The sequence below is a fragment of the Oncorhynchus gorbuscha genome, linkage group LG16, assembly GCF_021184085.1.
Source record: "Oncorhynchus gorbuscha isolate QuinsamMale2020 ecotype Even-year linkage group LG16, OgorEven_v1.0, whole genome shotgun sequence".
NCBI lineage: Eukaryota > Metazoa > Chordata > Actinopteri > Salmoniformes > Salmonidae > Oncorhynchus > Oncorhynchus gorbuscha.
In genome coordinates, this window is record NC_060188.1 from 52,163,710 (window position 1) to 52,180,964 (window position 17,255).

The 17,255-nt window shown below is 42.6% G+C and overlaps 1 protein-coding gene across 2 annotated transcripts in view; it reads left to right on the top strand.

Annotated features, from left to right (window-relative positions):
• LOC124000488 (glutamate receptor 1-like) overlaps positions 1-16,334 on the top strand; it is a 103,568-nt gene extending 87,234 nt beyond the window's left edge. Inside the window, exons 12-16 of one of the 2 annotated variants that reach the window (XM_046306871.1) lie at positions 6,631-6,829; positions 7,459-7,706; positions 10,288-10,402; positions 12,472-12,606; positions 14,230-16,334. In XM_046306871.1, coding sequence (XP_046162827.1) covers positions 6,631-6,829; positions 7,459-7,706; positions 10,288-10,402; positions 12,472-12,606; positions 14,230-14,394 — 862 coding nt within the window. In that variant the 3' untranslated portion in view covers positions 14,395-16,334. Of the gene's footprint in view, positions 1-6,630; positions 6,830-7,458; positions 7,707-10,287; positions 10,403-10,934; positions 11,050-12,471; positions 12,607-14,229 lie in introns of both variants that reach the window. The other variant, XM_046306872.1, reaches the window with a different exon arrangement.
• The last annotated feature ends 921 nt before the right edge of the window (positions 16,335-17,255 follow it).

Consider the following 17,255-nt stretch of genomic DNA (forward strand, 5'->3'; position numbering starts at 1 on the left):
GAAACGGAGATAACCCGGTAGCAGACGAAGGAAGCGAATTGTGAGCGTATTCTGCCCAGGGGAGCTGTTCTGCCCAAGACGCAGGGTTTCTGAAAGAAAGGCTGCGTAGTATGCGACCAATCGTCTGATTGGCCCTCTCTGCTTGACCGTTAGACTGGGGATGAAACCCGGAAGAGAGACTGACGGACGCACCAATCAAACGACAGAACTCCCTCCAAAACTGTGACGTGAATTGCGGGCCTCTGTCTGAAACGGCGTCTAACGGGAGGCCATGAATTCTGAATACATTCTCAATAATGATTTGTGCCGTCTCCTTAGCGGAAGGAAGTTTAGCGAGGGGAATGAAATGTGCCGCCTTAGAGAACCTATCGACAACCGTCAGAATCACAGTCTTCCCCGCAGACAAAGGCAGACCGGTAATGAAGTCTAAGGCAATGTGAGACCATGGTCGAGAAGGAATGGGGAGCGGTCTGAGACGACCGGCAGGAGGAGAGTTACCCGACTTAGTCTGCGCGCAGTCCGAACAAGCAGCCACGAAACGGCGCGTGTCACGCTCCTGAGTCGGCCACCAAAAGCGCTGGTGAATAGACGCAAGAGTGCCTCGAACACCGGGATGACCAGCTAACTTGGCAGAGTGAGCCCACTGAAGAACAGCCAGACGAGTGGAAACAGGAACGAAAAGGAGGTTACTAGGACAAGCGCGCGGCGACGCAGTGTGCGTGAGTGCTTGCTTAACCTGTCTTTCAATTCCCCAGACTGTTAACCCGACAACACGCCCATAAGGAAGAATCCCCTCGGGATCAGTAGAAGCCACAGAAGAACTAAACAGACGGGATAAGGCATCAGGCTTGGTGTTCTTGCTACCCGGACGGTAAGAAATCACAAACTCGAAACGAGCGAAAAACAACGCCCAACGAGCTTGACGGGCATTAAGTCGTTTGGCAGAACGGATGTACTCAAGGTTCTTATGGTCTGTCCAAACGACAAAAGGAACGGTCGCCCCCTCCAACCACTGTCGCCATTCGCCTAGGGCTAAGCGGATGGCGAGCAGTTCACGGTTACCCACATCATAGTTGCGCTCAGATGGCGACAGGCGATGAGAAAAATAAGCGCAAGGATGAACCTTATCGTCAGACTGGAAGCGCTGGGATAGAATGGCTCCCACGCCTACCTCTGAAGCGTCAACCTCGACAATGAATTGTCTAGTGACGTCAGGAGTAACGAGGATAGGAGCGGACGTAAAACGTTCTTTTAGAAGATCAAAAGCTCCCTGTTAAAACACGTCTTGACAGAAGTAAGAGCTGTGAGAGGGGCAGCAACTTGACCGAAATTACGAATGAAACGCCGATAGAAATTAGCGAAACCTAAAAAGCGCTGCAACTCGACACGTGACCTTGAACGGGCCAATCACTGACAGCTTGGACCTTAGCGGAATCCATCTGAATGCCTTCAGCGGAAATAACGGAACCGAGAAAAGTAACGGAGGAGACATGAAAAGAGCACTTCTCAGCCTTTACGTAGAGACAATTCTAAAAGGCGCTGTAGAACACGTCGAACGTGCTGAACATGAATCTCGAGTGACGGAGAAAAATCAGGATATCGTCAAGATAGACAAAAACAAAAATGTTCAGCATGTCTCTCAGAACATCATTAACTAATGCCTGAAAAACAGCTGGCGCATTGGCGAGACCGAACGGCAGAACCCGGTACTCAAAATGCCCTAACGGAGTGTTAAACGCCGTTTTCCACTCGTCCCCCTCTCTGATGCGCACGAGATGGTAAGCGTTACGAAGGTCCAACTTAGTAAAGCACCTGGCTCCCTGCAGAATCTCGAAGGCTGATGACATAAGGGGAAGCGGATAACGATTCTTAACCGTTATGTCATTCAGCCCTCGATAATCCACGCAGGGGCGCAGAGTACCGTCCTTCTTCTTAACAAAAAGAACCCCGCCCGGCCGGAGAAGAAGAAGGCACTATGGTACCGGCGTCAAGAGACACAGACAAATAATCCTCGAGAGCCTTACGTTCGGGAGCCGACAGAGAGTATAGTCTACCTCGAGGAGGAGTGGTCCCCGGAAGGAGATCAATACTACAATCATACGACCGGTGAGGAGGAAGGGAGTTGGCTCGGGACCGACTGAAAACCGTGCGCAGATCATGATATTCCTCCGGCACTCCTGTCAAATCGCCAGGTTCCTCCTGAGAAGTAGGGACAGAAGAAACGGGAGGGATGGCAGACATTAAACACTTCACATGACAAGAAACGTTCCAGGATAGGATAGAATTACTAGACCAATTAATAGAAGGATTATGACATACTAGCCAGGGATGACCCAAAACAACAGGTGTAAACGGTGAACGAAAAATCAAAAAAGAAATAGTCTCACTGTGGTTACCAGATACTGTGAGGGTTAAAGGTAGTGTCTCAAATCTGATACTGGGAAGATGACTACCATCTAAGGCGAACATGGGCGTAGGCTTATCTAACTCTCTGAAAGGAATGTCATGTTTCCGAACCCATGCTTCGTCCATGAAACAACCCTCAGCCCCAGAGTCTATCAAGGCACTACATGTAGCACCCGAACCGGTCCAGCGTAGATGGACCGACAAAGTAGTACAGGATTTTGATGGAGAGACTTGAGTAGTTGCGCTCACCTGTAGCCCTCCGCTTACAGATGAGCTCTGGCTTTACTGGACATGAATAAACAAAATGTCCAGCAACTCCGCAATAGAGGCACAGGCGGTTGGTGATCCTCCGTTCCCTCTCCTTAGTCGAGATGCGAATCCCTCCCAGCTGCATGGGCTCAGACTCTGAGCCAGAGGAGGGAGATGGTTGCGATGCGGAGCAGGGAAACACCGTTGATGCGAGCTCTCTTCCACGAGCCCGGTGACGAAGATCTACCCGTCGTTCTATGCGGATGGCGAGAGCAATCAAAGAGTCCACATCTGAAGGAACCTCCCGGGAGAGAATCTCATCCTTAACCACTGCGTGGAGTCCCTCCAGAAAACGAGCGAGCAGCGCCGGCTCGTTCCACTCACTAGAGGCAGCAAGAGTGCGAAACTCAATAGAATAATCCGTTATGGACCGTTCACCTTGGCATAAGGAAGCCAGGGCCCTAGAAGCCTCCCTACCAAAAACTGAACGGTCAAAAACCCGAATCATCTCCTCTTTAAAGTTCTGGAACTTGTTAGAGCAATCAGCCCTTGCCTCCCAGATAGCTGTGCCCCATTCTCGAGCCCGGCCAGTAAGGAGTGAAATGACGTAAGCAACCCGAGCTCTCTCTAGAGTATGTGTTGGGTTGGAGAGAGAACACAATCTCACACTGCGTGAGAAAGGAGCGGCACTCAGTGGGCTGCCCGGAGTAGCAAGGTGGGTTATTAACCCTAGGTTCTGGAGGCTCGGCAGGCCAGGAAGTAACAGGTGGCACGAGACGTAGACTCTGGAACTGTCCAGAGAGGTCGGAAACCTGAGCGGCCAGGTTCTCCACGGCATGGCGAGCAGCAGACAATTCCTGCTCGTGTCTGCCGAGCATGGCTCCTTGGATCTCGACGGCAGTGTAACGAGCGTCTGAAGTCGCTGGGTCCATTCCTTGGTCGGTTCCTTCTGTCATGCAGGTGAAAGAGGACCCAAAAGCGACTTAACAGAAACAGAGTTTATTTAAGTCCAAACAGGGAATAACAGAAATCCTCTAGTCTGTAGAGGGGAAATAACTGGAGAAGCGGCCACAGACTGCAGGTCGCCGGGTAGGCGCAGGCCGTAGTTGATAGAGACACCTGCTCACACGCAGCATCTGATGAAGGCAAAAACACGACAGGACAGGGCGATACACAATCACAGCAAAAACACGACAGGACAGGGCGAAACGCAATCACAGCATGGTGAATACTAAACAAGGAACCGACGGGACAGGAACGGAACACAAAGGAATAAATAGGGACTCTAATCAGGGGAAAGGATCGGGAACAGGTGTGGGAAGACTAAATGATGATTAGGGGAATAGGAACAGCTGGGAGCAGGAACGGAACGATAGAGAGAAGAGAGAGCGAGAGAGTGAGAGAGGGAGGGGGAGAGAGAGGGATAGAAGGAGGGAAAGAACCAAATAAGACCAGCAGAGGGAAACGAATAGAATGGGGAGCACAGGGACAAGACATGATAATAAATGACAAACATGACACTTTCAAATCTTTATGAACTACAAAGCAATTTAAGTTGCGTAAATTAGCATATAAATTAATGGGTTCAATGCCAACTATAAAAACACAGTGGTAAACATGTTAAATGCGACTGCTCTTTAACAATATAATCGACAAACATTTAAACAACGTTAACATCTATATTTGCATAAATTAGCATAAAATAACCCACCAACTCTTGAATCGTTTAAGAGAGAGACACCAAAACAACTTTCACATGTTCAAGCTATCATATCCTATGAATTATTCAATCAATTAATCAATCTATCAATTCTCCCATGTGCCTACTTTTTCAACTATAACAAGTCACTACCATTACTACTGAAGTTACGTCCAGTACTATAAGTTATTTCACAACCACAAGCTAGCAAACACACATTTTCTTCTGGAAATGTACTTCTCTAGTTGTTTTTGCTTTCCTTTGTTGGTATTATCAGTGGCATTCTCACATGCCACCCCCCCCCCCCACCCCTATTCCTGGGCTCCCTCTGTTGTTGCTGTTTTTAAATTCTCTTTTAGTGTGTGAGCTGCATTGTGCAGCAGGGATTCGGGGCAATAAAACAAGCTTTTGTTCAGCAAATCTTCCAGAGAAACGGTTGCAGTGATTTCTGGATTTGGAAACAGGTCTGTGGGTGAGGATGTTCTTCTCCCCGAATATGCAGGGTGAATCCAAAATATTGGAGTCAGCTTATCCTCTGCTTTGATTAAGACAACAGAGAACAACACTTTGCTATTTTTATTTTCACACAATTACTCTGCTATGGTTAGCTGCCTTGCTGCTTCCAAGAGAGAAGTGTCATCTTTGAGAAATCTGCATTTACCCTCAGTGCTCCTCTAAGGCTGAACGCCATTTGCTACAGATCTATCAGCTTTCCCCATCTTCCCCTCGGCCCACACAACTTTCATGTTTGTTTACGCCTGATCTGCCTGAATTTGAGAAGATTGTTTCATACAATGCATACTAATTGGATGGGTGCAGCCTACAAAAGACAATCCAACAATACATGTTTCTGTTTACATAAATGTGATCACTGTTTCGCAGCGACGCTGTGATCTTTGGGGCAGACATGCTGCTGCATCTCTCTGTCCCTGCTGTGGTTTGGAACACATTTGTAGCAGAACGTAAGAAGGCTCTCAGATTTAGACCTAGGATGGGTTCAGGGTCCTCATTTATCAAAGGTTTGCGTGCGCCAGTTTTCCCGCAAAGGTTGGTGTTGATCCCTTTTTGAACTTGACGAGAAAGTATGCGTATCTACACGCAAATCTCAAACCATGCGCACGCACAATTTCTAGCGGTTGATAAACTGTATTGCAAGCAAATATAGTCATTTTGGGGAAAATAGCGTTGTTTGATGCACAGGAATTATAATAATGGTAGTCTAATAAAAACATAAATGTAGGCCTAATGATAAAACAGATACATTTGCCATTGGAGGAGATCAAATAGCAGCATCCCACCTAATATATTTTATTTTTATTATAAAGGCCTAAATCAATCATATTACAGGGCATGTTTCTCCTTTTCTGACAAGACTGGTTTATTCCCGCTACACAACAAATATTAGGCTACCATTTATCCATCGCTCATTTGATAGTCGACCACGCTCAAAAGTAAATAGACCAATAGCCTATTTAAAATATTTGACAGTATCGGTAGGCTACAGCATTTCTGTGTGTAAGCAGTGCAACATCATAGCCTGTTTAATCTCAGAGCCTATACAGAGGCAGGAGATAGAAACACAATCATTCGTCTTTTGCATAGACGTGTGGGCTGTAGGCAGCGTTTACATGGAAATTGTTTGAATATTACCATCGATCTTGCAGATTGTGCGGCCAGTGTTTGGCACTTATAAGCGGGTTGCTTTTTCAGTTTGAAAGTCACTGCAAAAGATTAGCCATTGTGCTTTCTTTTAGAAACTGACATGGCCCAGTTCCAACATTTCCAAATCATACAGCAAATGAGGGTTTTTGTTACCGTAAAAGTTGAATGGAAGTGTTAGGTGCCTCCTAAGAAGAGGTAGGTGCAGAAGTCAGGAGAACAAGGAAACTCGTTTATTATATGTCCCAACCCACCGAAGAAATCTCTACTCCTATATAAAGTACCAACGGTACAACGACAGTGAGGAAAAAACCCTGTGGCGCAAACACGCCCCCCTCTCTCTATTTTAAGAGCATATCTTTTGCTCATATTGTGTATGTTAGAAATCTCACTATACCTGTGGCATTGTGAGAAACTATGATTATCCAATTGATCGAGTGGTTATCCGTAGTGTCAACAGAACGCAATGCAGTGTCATTGTGTGCCGACAAACGATTAGTTTTACTCTTGAAAAATGGATTTGTCACTCACCTCACGCAGCACTTTGCCTTTTCATTTGCTTCTATCGCAAATTGGCAGTGTTTTGATAATTAAAGATACCTCTCTCTTCTCTCTAGGTCCCTCTCTGGTCGCATCGTGGGGGGCGTGTGGTGGTTCTTCACCCTCATCATCATCTCCTCCTACACGGCCAACCTGGCTGCTTTCCTCACAGTGGAGAGGATGGTGTCGCCCATAGAGAGTGCTGAGGACCTGGCCAAGCAGACAGAGATCGCCTATGGTACCCTAGACGGAGGCTCCACCAAAGAGTTCTTCAGGGTGAGCTGCTGCTCTAATCAAGTCAACTCTAATTGTATTTGTCACATGCACTGAATGCAACAGGTGTAGACTTTACCGTGAAATGCTTACTTACTAGTCCTTAACAGTTCAAGAAATAGTTAAGAAAACATTAATTGTTCAGCAGTCTTATGGCTTGGGGGTAGAAGCTGTTTAGGAGCCTTTTGGACATAGACTTGGCGCTCCGGTACCGTTTGCCGTGCGGTAGCAGAGAAAACAGTCTATGACTTGGGTGACTGGAGTCATTGACACATTTTTGGGCCTCTAGATGTTATCACTGAAAAAGAATAGTCATTTAAAAAATATATATATTTAACCTTTATTTAACTAGGCAAGTCAGTTAAGAACAAATTCTTATTTACAATGACGGCCTACCCCGGCTAAACCCTCCCCTTACCCGGATGACGCTGGGCCAATTGTGCGCTAACCTATGGAACTCCCGATCACACCCAGGATCGAACCAGGGTCTGTAGTGACGCCTTAGACCGCTGCGCCACTCTGGAGGAAGTCATGATGTGGCTATATAGTATCTGATGTGACGGTTACATTCTCAAAGAGCACATCTGTAGCCTTTATAGTTCACTCAAGTCATTCATGTTTTTGCACCCCAGAGATCGAAGATCGCCGTGTTTGAGAAGATGTGGTCCTACATGAAGTCTGCCGACCCGTCAGTGTTTGTGAAGACCACAGACGAGGGCGTGGTGCGGGTCAGGAAGTCCAAAGGGAGGTATGCTTACCTGCTGGAGTCCACCATGAACGAGTACATCGAGCAGAGGAAACCATGTGACACTATGAAGGTGGGCGGGAACCTGGACTCTAAAGGATACGGCATTGCCACGCCCAAGGGATCAGCACTAAGGTAATTACAGGATGGTCACATCACCATGACGATCGACCACGTGTTGTGTTTTACATGTGAATGCCAAAGACCCAATGAGGTGAGTGAGCTTACATAAATTATAAATTATTTTTCAGATGTAATTCTAATGTAGATAATAATGAGTGAAGAGATAATTGCTTCAATACATTTAGTTAAATGTTATATTAATTTCACAATTCATGGGTAAATTATGCACGTTTTGTCTGTTTCAGTAATAATGCATAATACTTACATAATAGTTAATGTAGTGGTATAGTGAGATCTCATTCAGCCATAGATAACTATACTGTACTTATGGTTTGTAACCACTCTCACCAGAATTCTAGAATGCTTGTGTCCCCACTGTCTCAACTCAGTTAATAAAGTATCATCAACACCTACTTATGTTGGAAGCATGACTGTTCAGTCCTTTTACTTATTCATACAATATCATGTCACAATGTCTTTCTCCATTAAATAACTAGGCAAACGGGACGACAACGGTTATGACAATATAAATTCAGTCTTGAAATATAGTACATGAAAGCCAATTAAAAGGAACTTTAAACGAAGCCCTGATGTTACTACCTGCAGCTTTTTATCCTCGAGCTCTGTGGTGCTGTTACACGGATGAATTTGGAAACACAGTAGACAATGGAGACACTACAAGAGAGGAGTACTTTGGTAGTAAATATCAAATCAGAATTTTTGCAAGAAACAGCCCGAGAAATAGAATCGTACATTTTAGTTGTTACCTTTCCTGTAACATCTCTCATGATTTAATTAACATTTTATTTTTAGTACCAAAAACCAATTATTACCCAGTATTTGCCTAGTTATTTCAGGGCAAAGGCACTGTAACCCAGTTTTATTTATGTCAAATTTAGGAAGTCATGAGTTTCACCACTTTCCATGCATCTGTGTTCAATCCGATTTTATTTTCCTCATATTAACATGTCTTTCATGAACCAATCGCAAAGCCCATAGGCTTTGGCAACCACACCTAGCAGCCTTTTGGATTGATCACTCATGTCATTTACCTAGTTTATAGTGTACCATTTCCACATTACCTGCATCACATTTGTTTGATACACATATAAGATGTTTATCAATGTGACTGAAGAGAGTGGTGTTTCACAAAGGCTTTCATAGTTACACTCACTGATGTGATGGCTGGTACAGACTGGACTGCCTCATACATGCTCTGAGATTAACTGTCTGGTATCACACTGTGGCTGGGAATTGAAATTCGCTATCAAATTCTGAGCCAATTATGTGAATTGATCTTTATTTGGAGTTACGTACTGTATATGGGATTGATGGTTTCCTATTCTATATTCTTGAAGTTGTAAACATCTTGCTCTTGAGAACGAACCATCTAAAACTAGCTCTAACCAATCAATGATCACCATGCCACAGTGTACTATATTTGCACTTTAATGATTGTCTGTGTGTGTTGGAAGTAGAAAATGCTGTTGAAATAACTACTGTAGGAACTGTAACAACTGTGCCACATCAGATGCACAGTATTCTATATGAGCTTTGTTTTTGATCATTTGGAAAATCTCTTCACCATGAGTTCTAAATACGACCAATGTTGCTCTGTCAGATTCGGACAACACCCTTATCCACCATCATGAAGTTGTAAACTGTAATCAGTTCTCCATAATATCCATGAAACACAACTGGACCAAGAGTCATTCACTGCTATTCTTCTGATGTGGCCCACCATTCCATCTCAACCTTGCCTAAACTTGCCTTACCTGTTGAAAACGTAATGTTCTCCCTTCCTGTTTTTCCCCACATCAACGTCACTCACATCCCTTTATTTTGTCAGCTGCATCACAAGAAAACCGATGCTCTCAAAGATAAATGCTACTAATCCTAATACAGGATGTGGATTTCTTTTTCTCACCCAAAAGGCAGACTGACCTCTTTCTTTCCAATTCTCTCTGGATAAGAAAGAATTCAGGGGTTTTACTGAGAAAGACTCTAGCTTGCTGAGGTTCATGCTGCTATATGTTTCCATTAGTCTTCTTTTCAGCAGCACTTTCTGCCATGTTAGTAATGAGAGGGTTGTCCACAGTGGATCAGCAATAGCAAAGGGTGAAGACTTTGGATGGTGCTCCTTGACCACAACAATAACACAATGAATGAATGATGACTGACGGAAACTGAATATTGCAAAGTGAATCAGCAAGTTGGCTATTTACGTCTTTTCCTTATCCAGGGAACTACTTATTTCAGGAATTGTTCATGGAACGATATAATCACACACCAAAATCTAAGACTATCACTGACATGTATAGCTCTCCGACCTAGAATCCTTGTCTTGCTTGGTAAAATCTGTCATGGTTTAGCCATATTATATCATTTTGACATACTAGAAACAAATGTTTTTCTTAATTGTACAGTGTCAGCCACATTATTAGTTACTTATTTTTTTGTATACATTCCTCATTGTTCTGACGACAATACCGACTTTTTCGCATTTAGACCTTATTTCTGAACCACCTCTGCCACACACCACATATCACATCTCCATAAATGCTGACCAGTATTATTCTATTATCATTTCAAGAAACCCAGTAAACTTGGCAGTGTTAAAACTGAACGAGCAGGGCCTGTTGGACAAATTGAAAAACAAATGGTGGTACGACAAGGGCGAATGCGGCAGCGGGGGAGGTGATTCCAAGGTCAGCCCCAGTATGAGAAACCTAGCGGGTAACCACGACGATGGGGGTAACCGGCAATGTACCTTGGAAAACACACTGGCTGCAATACCACAAATCCCCCCGTCGTCCTTGGTGACGTTAGTTTGAGTAACCGTAGAACTACACTGTATTATAAATTCTTCAAAAATGTGCCGTTTACTTTCAAAGTAGTTGTATTAGCAATCCCCGAAAGAACACAGTTTTGAGTATGTTTTCTCAACTACTGTCTTTATAGAGCAACCATAATTGACAGGTTTGCATATCTGAGTGTTTACATTTTGCCGGTTACCCAAAGTGATATAGTAATACACATCTTGCAGTAGGGAGAAAGGACACAAAGCTAGATGGAGTATTAATGCATATCACTTTGGCAGTGACAGTTTGAAGTTGTGATTGTGTTTTTTTTGTTTATCTATCTAGATATCTATACATAATAATGGGTGTATGTTTACTATGTGCTGAATAACATAAGATAACATGGGTAATGTTATTTATGTTATTTCCCTGGTTGAAGAATCCCCGTAAACCTAGCGGTGTTGAAACTCAATGAGCAAGCCGTCTTAGACAAACTAAAGAACAAATGGTGGTACGATAAGGGAGAGTGTGGAAGCAAGGACTCCGGAAGAAAGGTCAGTCCATGTGTTGGTCCTATACTTAACACCAAGATTGAGCATTAGCACTTCTGTAAGGTCCCTCGTCCCCCTCCCTAGCACTCAGCACTTTTTCTCTTTGTCTCCAATCTGCCATTTACCCAAACTGGTGTCCTTATAACTGCGATTCATGTCAGCTGTGGAACTCAGACACCTTAGTGATTAGTGTTAATTGCCGTGTCCTCACGTCCTATGGATAAGTCAACGGGCCCGTAATTAGATCTTGGCAAATGCTTGTTTCATCTAACCAAAACGTATACCTAGTGTTGGATTCTCTTCTCCAAAATCCGTGTAGCTAATGCTGATGCAGCCAATTGTGATGATAACAACAGAAGTTGTATAGTATATGAAAAACATGGCTAAAACCCATAAAGTTACTGTCAGCTCCAATGCCAACTTTTCCAATTCCTGGGATATTCTTGAGTTACCAACGGACAAAGTATTCACAGTTTGCTGACTGAATTTAATTTTGATTGATTTGTGATCTTAACTTTCAAAATCGAATAAAGAGACACAAGTGTAAATGACGGTGCGGAGAGAAAGCCCTTGATACGAGACCAACTCCTTATCTCGATTTTCTCTCCCAGAATCGGCCCCTCTAGTGCTGTTTTCCTCGTCTCTGTCTTTTATTTAGACAGTGTGCATGCTATTGTATAAGACCCAAGGCACGGCCTGGTGGCCACCAAACCCAGACCATGAATGTCATGGATTGGCACAACCCTCTTGTGGTGTCATGACTACTATGGTTTGTCGGAACCAATTGCCCTCCCTTATTTGGTGCATTTATTTGAAAATGTAATGATATTTTATAGAGATACCCCTACCTATGAAGTAAACCTAAAACAATGACCTTTTTTCCTCTTGCATGATTCCACTCTATTTAGAATACACAACACCAACTACATATAAATCTGGGACTTCCTGGTTTAAGTAAAGGATAAATAAATAAGCGAGGAGATGTAGAATGGAATTCATGGTTTTTAATGCATATGTGATTTTGACTGAGTGTAAATGATGTCATGTAAAAGATACAGTATACCATAAATGCACATGAATTCGCTACTTTCTGAGGATATGTTCACCCCAAGCTTGTTAGATATGCATGACTCTGCATGTTTCCGTCAGTCTTAGACACATACTGTATCAAGTTTGTTGTTGATAGGAGTCACTTAAATTAGAAAGACATGCCAGCACCTTTATAGGTGATAAACAATAGCCTGTTGATTAATCATGAAGGCATGCTTAATGGTATGCGCCGTATAAGGTCACTATGACAGTGTAGTAGCCTTAGAGAGCAGTTGTATGTTTATCCTACCTTTTATACTTGTGTATTATGATGTGCTGTGGTGTGTCTCTTGGGCGTGATTTGATGCAGCTCACCCTGTGTCTCTGTGTCTGTAGGACAAGACCAGTGCTCTGAGCCTCAGCAATGTGGCTGGGGTGTTCTACATCTTGATTGGTGGGCTGGGGCTGGCTATGCTCGTGGCCTTGGTCGAGTTCTGTTACAAGTCCAGGATTGAGTCCAGGAGGATGAAGGTAAGTGCAGGACTACAGGCAGCGCTTGCCATAACCGTTATGCAATGACGAAGGCTCTGTAATGTAATAAGAGCCAATATTCATGACTCTACATTGGCACCCATTATTGTCTACTTATGCCGCCCCCTATGACTCATACAGAGATTCTGTACATCCCAGTCAACTACAGGACTGAAGACTAACACACTTTGTGGGGCACAGAGTTGCTTTAATGAAGGGTTCTGTGCAGTCCTACAGCTACGAGATGACTATGATTTGAGTAATTGTGCTGAAGAGTTTGTGTGTAGGTGGAGAATATGTCACACCACCTCTTAGTTGTACAGTACTTATTCTCCCCTTGTGGTGTATTTGTATCTTCTGGGAATAGAGACGCCTGTGTTAATGTTTGTGGTCGCCATCTCTGGTGACCCTTGAAAACAATCACATTTTAAACTGGCAGATGCATTTGATCATGCTAGAGTAGAAGTTCCTATTTAGATCAAAGATGTGGGTATCTTTTCATCTTATCAGAGTTAGTTCAGACTTGTATATAACTTTCATTTGCCACTTCTCATTAACCTCAGGATCTTAATGCTTAATATTAGAATGTATAATAAAAACAACAACATTGTATTAATTTAGCAGAGCCTCTTATCCAGAGCTACTTACAGCCAGTGCAGGGATTGCCAAACAACGTTTCGGTTTTGAATGTATTTATATATAAAAAAAAAACGAACATCCAATTACATCAGTTGAGAAGACTTGAAACTAGGGACTTTTTTGTTGTTGTTGCAAATGAGCAGCAGAAGTGATTTAATGACGGGATTATATTTGAATGTATATATGATTCCATGCCTGCTTTACAGTACACGTTCAACTCTCCAGCATGAACAGCCGTTCTGTTGAAAATGTTTCCTTGTCATGTCGTGTAGACAGCAGAATCACATAACTGCTGTGTTTAAAGTATCACAGCCACAAATCGCTGCTGCGAATATACCAATTAGTCTGCATCATCCGAAGAGCATAATCCTCGGAATCCATTGAAGTGTGCTGGATTTAAATCATTTATACACAGAGGATGTAGCAGCCCACATCTAGATCATTAGCTCCAGTTTCAAGCCTACAGGGTTTCATTATGTTAAACTAATGCAAAAGAGAGTAGGCTGGGAGCTAGCGCCGCGCGGTTCTGCTTGCATTATTGTTATGGGTTCGGCCTCATATTTTGCATGCTACAATTATTGCACATGGCTCTCCACTGTGTGAAATAAACAGAGAGAAATAAGCAGAGTTCATGCTCTCATCTTTCACAAGAGTTTACGAGGGAATAAAAGCAACTGAGTGACTCAAGAGTACAGAAGTCAGGATTGTCTGTTTGCAAATCCCTGCTTTATACAAGGTCACTGAATCGATGATGATAACTTAGTGGCTGTTTCAAGTAATTTTGTATTGTTTTTACGCATAACCGAAGGATTGAACTCAGAAAAGGAAAATGAACCCAGTAGAGTTCAGTAGATTAACTCAGTAGAGTTCAATAGTTCAACAGATTACCTTAGTGGAGTTCAGGAGAGTTCATGTGTAACTATCATGTATTTCTTTGTGTTGTTGTTATGTAACACAGTAGTGTAATGAAACTCTCCCATGCAGCAAATCATTGATGCAGCCATGCTGAGCTCCACCCTGAGCAGAATGACCAGGACAGGGAGCGGGGGAGAGAACGGACGGCTGGTCGCCCATGACTTCCCCAAAGCTGCACAGACTCTCCCCTGCATGAGCCAGGCGGGCATGGGCCTGAGCACCACGGGCATGTGATCGGGCAGCCTTTCCCCAAACCCCACAAAAACGAGGAAAGGAAAAAGAGAAGGTGGGAAAGTGTTGCACTGCGGCATTTCGCTCGACCGCCACTGAACTACTGCCAAGAGGATTCACTGACTGCTCACGCTGGACTCCTGAAGATAGAAAATACGAACAAAATGACTTGTCTAAAGAGATTTATCCGGATCTCTTCTGCTGCAATAAAGAGGCTGTCTTGGACTTTGATCGAGGGCATAATTTCGGGGTGTATCTAAAAAGAGAAGCTCTTCCCCCAACCCAAGAATAGTGACACTTATTGCACTATGCCAATTCAGTTTGTCTTGTTTATTTTGATATGTCAATAACAGTCATGTACAGCTATGTCGTCTGCCTTATACTGAACAGTGGTTTTGTTCCTTGAGACACAAAGATCCAAGCATTTCCAAATCCAAACATATGGCTCACATCCACTTAGTACACCATCTATAGATGCATACAGTAGACTGAATAAAAGTATTGTTGTATGTTTGCACTGGAAGGACACATCACAGGACTGGATGATTTTGTTTTGTCATTCTGTTAATGTCACTCCATTGAAATGGAATGCCACCTACTTACAGATGTCCTCTCTAATTTGCTCAACACCTGACCTGGAGAAAAATGTGACATTTTGAAATGACTATTTCGAGCTAGGTTTTTGTGCAGACATGACATATTTCCCAACCATTTTCTCTGTTGTTCATAAATGTTTTAAACCGCCAGTCTGTAGGCAATCTATTAACCTGTCATTTGATACCACAGTGATATCCTTTAAGTGCAGTGACGTGACGAATCCAACTAGATTTCAAACTAAGGTGAAAGGATTAAACGGATAGAAGAGATTAAACGGATACAGATAGAAGAGATTATAATTTCTACCTGCTATTTCATGATGCATTTTGCCATTAATACTTCAGGGTTGAAGTATAAGCCATTGACAAAGAGATGGAAATGTTCCACTACCAATTAGCTGGTAAGTAGATGGCAGTACAACATCTAGTGGTTTAACATCTTTGACATTAATGAGATGATTAATAGAGTGGCTTTAGAACTGCAAATGAGGGGATGTGATAGGATGGCAGAATTAGCCCACAAATGAAGGTGTGCCTTTTTATTTAACTCTACAAATCCACTAACGTTTCATTCTTTTAAACCTACTAAATTAATTTGTGGATGGTGATTTTGAAATAAGGCATATGATTGAAGACAGTTTCCCACAGCTGATCCATAGTACATCTAAGGTGAGTACCAGTACATGAATGGATTTGTGATAAACATTCCCTTTTAAGAACACTCTTAAAATGGACTCAAAATACACACTGTATATTATACATGGTATTCTACTGTTAAGGGAAAGCATCTCATAGTCCACTGAGCAGCCATCCATCATATCTGTTACTATCCATCACCTAATATTTTACTGTATGACTTGAGAGTAATTGTATTCTATACAATTTTCTCCCTATTTGTCATCATCTATGGCATAGCACAATAAAAGGGAGTGTCACATAACTGAAAATGTTTTTGTACCTTAATTAATTTGTTTTAAAAAAATTATAATAATATCCACATTTGTATGATATGAACTATATGTGCAGACACCCTGATGATATTGAAATAGTGTTCCATTCAGTTGACTATTGGTTCAGACAGTTTTGTTTTAATCTATTTTCAGTCCAATTCATTTTGTGCATTTATAGTGAGATTTCAATGTATGTTGTCCTTTAAATACTATTTTTGGTCTGCCACTACTTCGTTTAATTTACTTCTAAAAATGCAAGAAACAGCTACCTTATGTCTTTGTGTTCACATTTGTCTCAAGAGATAGCTTTTAGAAAAGACTAATCCAAGATGTGACTTGGATTTCAATAGGTGGGGAAATAAAACTTTGTTTAGTAACAGTGCTCTCAATAAAATAACTTTTGTAACCACATGACTGGGATTGTCTGGATTCTCTTTTCCTTTACTCAGCGCTCTATGGAGGATGGATGATGAGGCTAAGAGTGAAAATAGTCTGTGGAGAGAGAAAGAAACTCTCCCCTTGGGTGCATCTCTATGGTCTATAGTGTCATTAAATCAGTGAACTGAAGATGGGTAATTGTTTTAAGAGTGCCTTTTAGAATCCTCACAAAAGGCCTGATGGTGTATGTGAAACTGGAGGTATCAAGTGGATCCCACCTCATTACTTATGTAGGAGTAAAACCTTTCTCCTATTTACCCTCTCCTGATTTTCCTACAGGTGAGTACCAGTACATGAATGTGTGTTTGGTGTTGAGTACATAGATCAGTGTCTCAATGGTCTTCTTTTCACATGGCCTGCTGTGCTGGGAGACTCTTCCTGTTGGCCCAAAGTGGGGTATTGATCATAATAAATGCCACATTTGTTCTCACTTTAATTTCCCCCACGGAGCTGACCTTTCCAGGCAAGGCGCTGTCGGAGAAACCCCAGCCCATTTTCACTCGATATCAAACACAGGAAACATCCTGAGGCATTTTTTGTGGTTTTAAAAGAAAGACAAAAAGGTTCAGACTTGATCCAATTTCAGGGCTAGCTGAAACCTACTGGGCCTCAAATGGCAGTGTTTTAGATTTTATCTGTCTGTTTCCCTCTGTTCCTTTCTGTTCCTTTCTTTCTGTTATTTTCTCTGAGTAAAAGAGTTTTTACTCTTCAAAGAGACAAAATGTCCAATTCATCAAACATATAGGACGGGGTTCCTCAACTGGATACTGATCATTTATTTTTTATTGTTGTACATAATGGACTATAAAAACACAAGCATATCCAAGTGATTATAATTTTGGAAATCTGTTCCAAAGTATCCCCACACGTAACAGAGAGA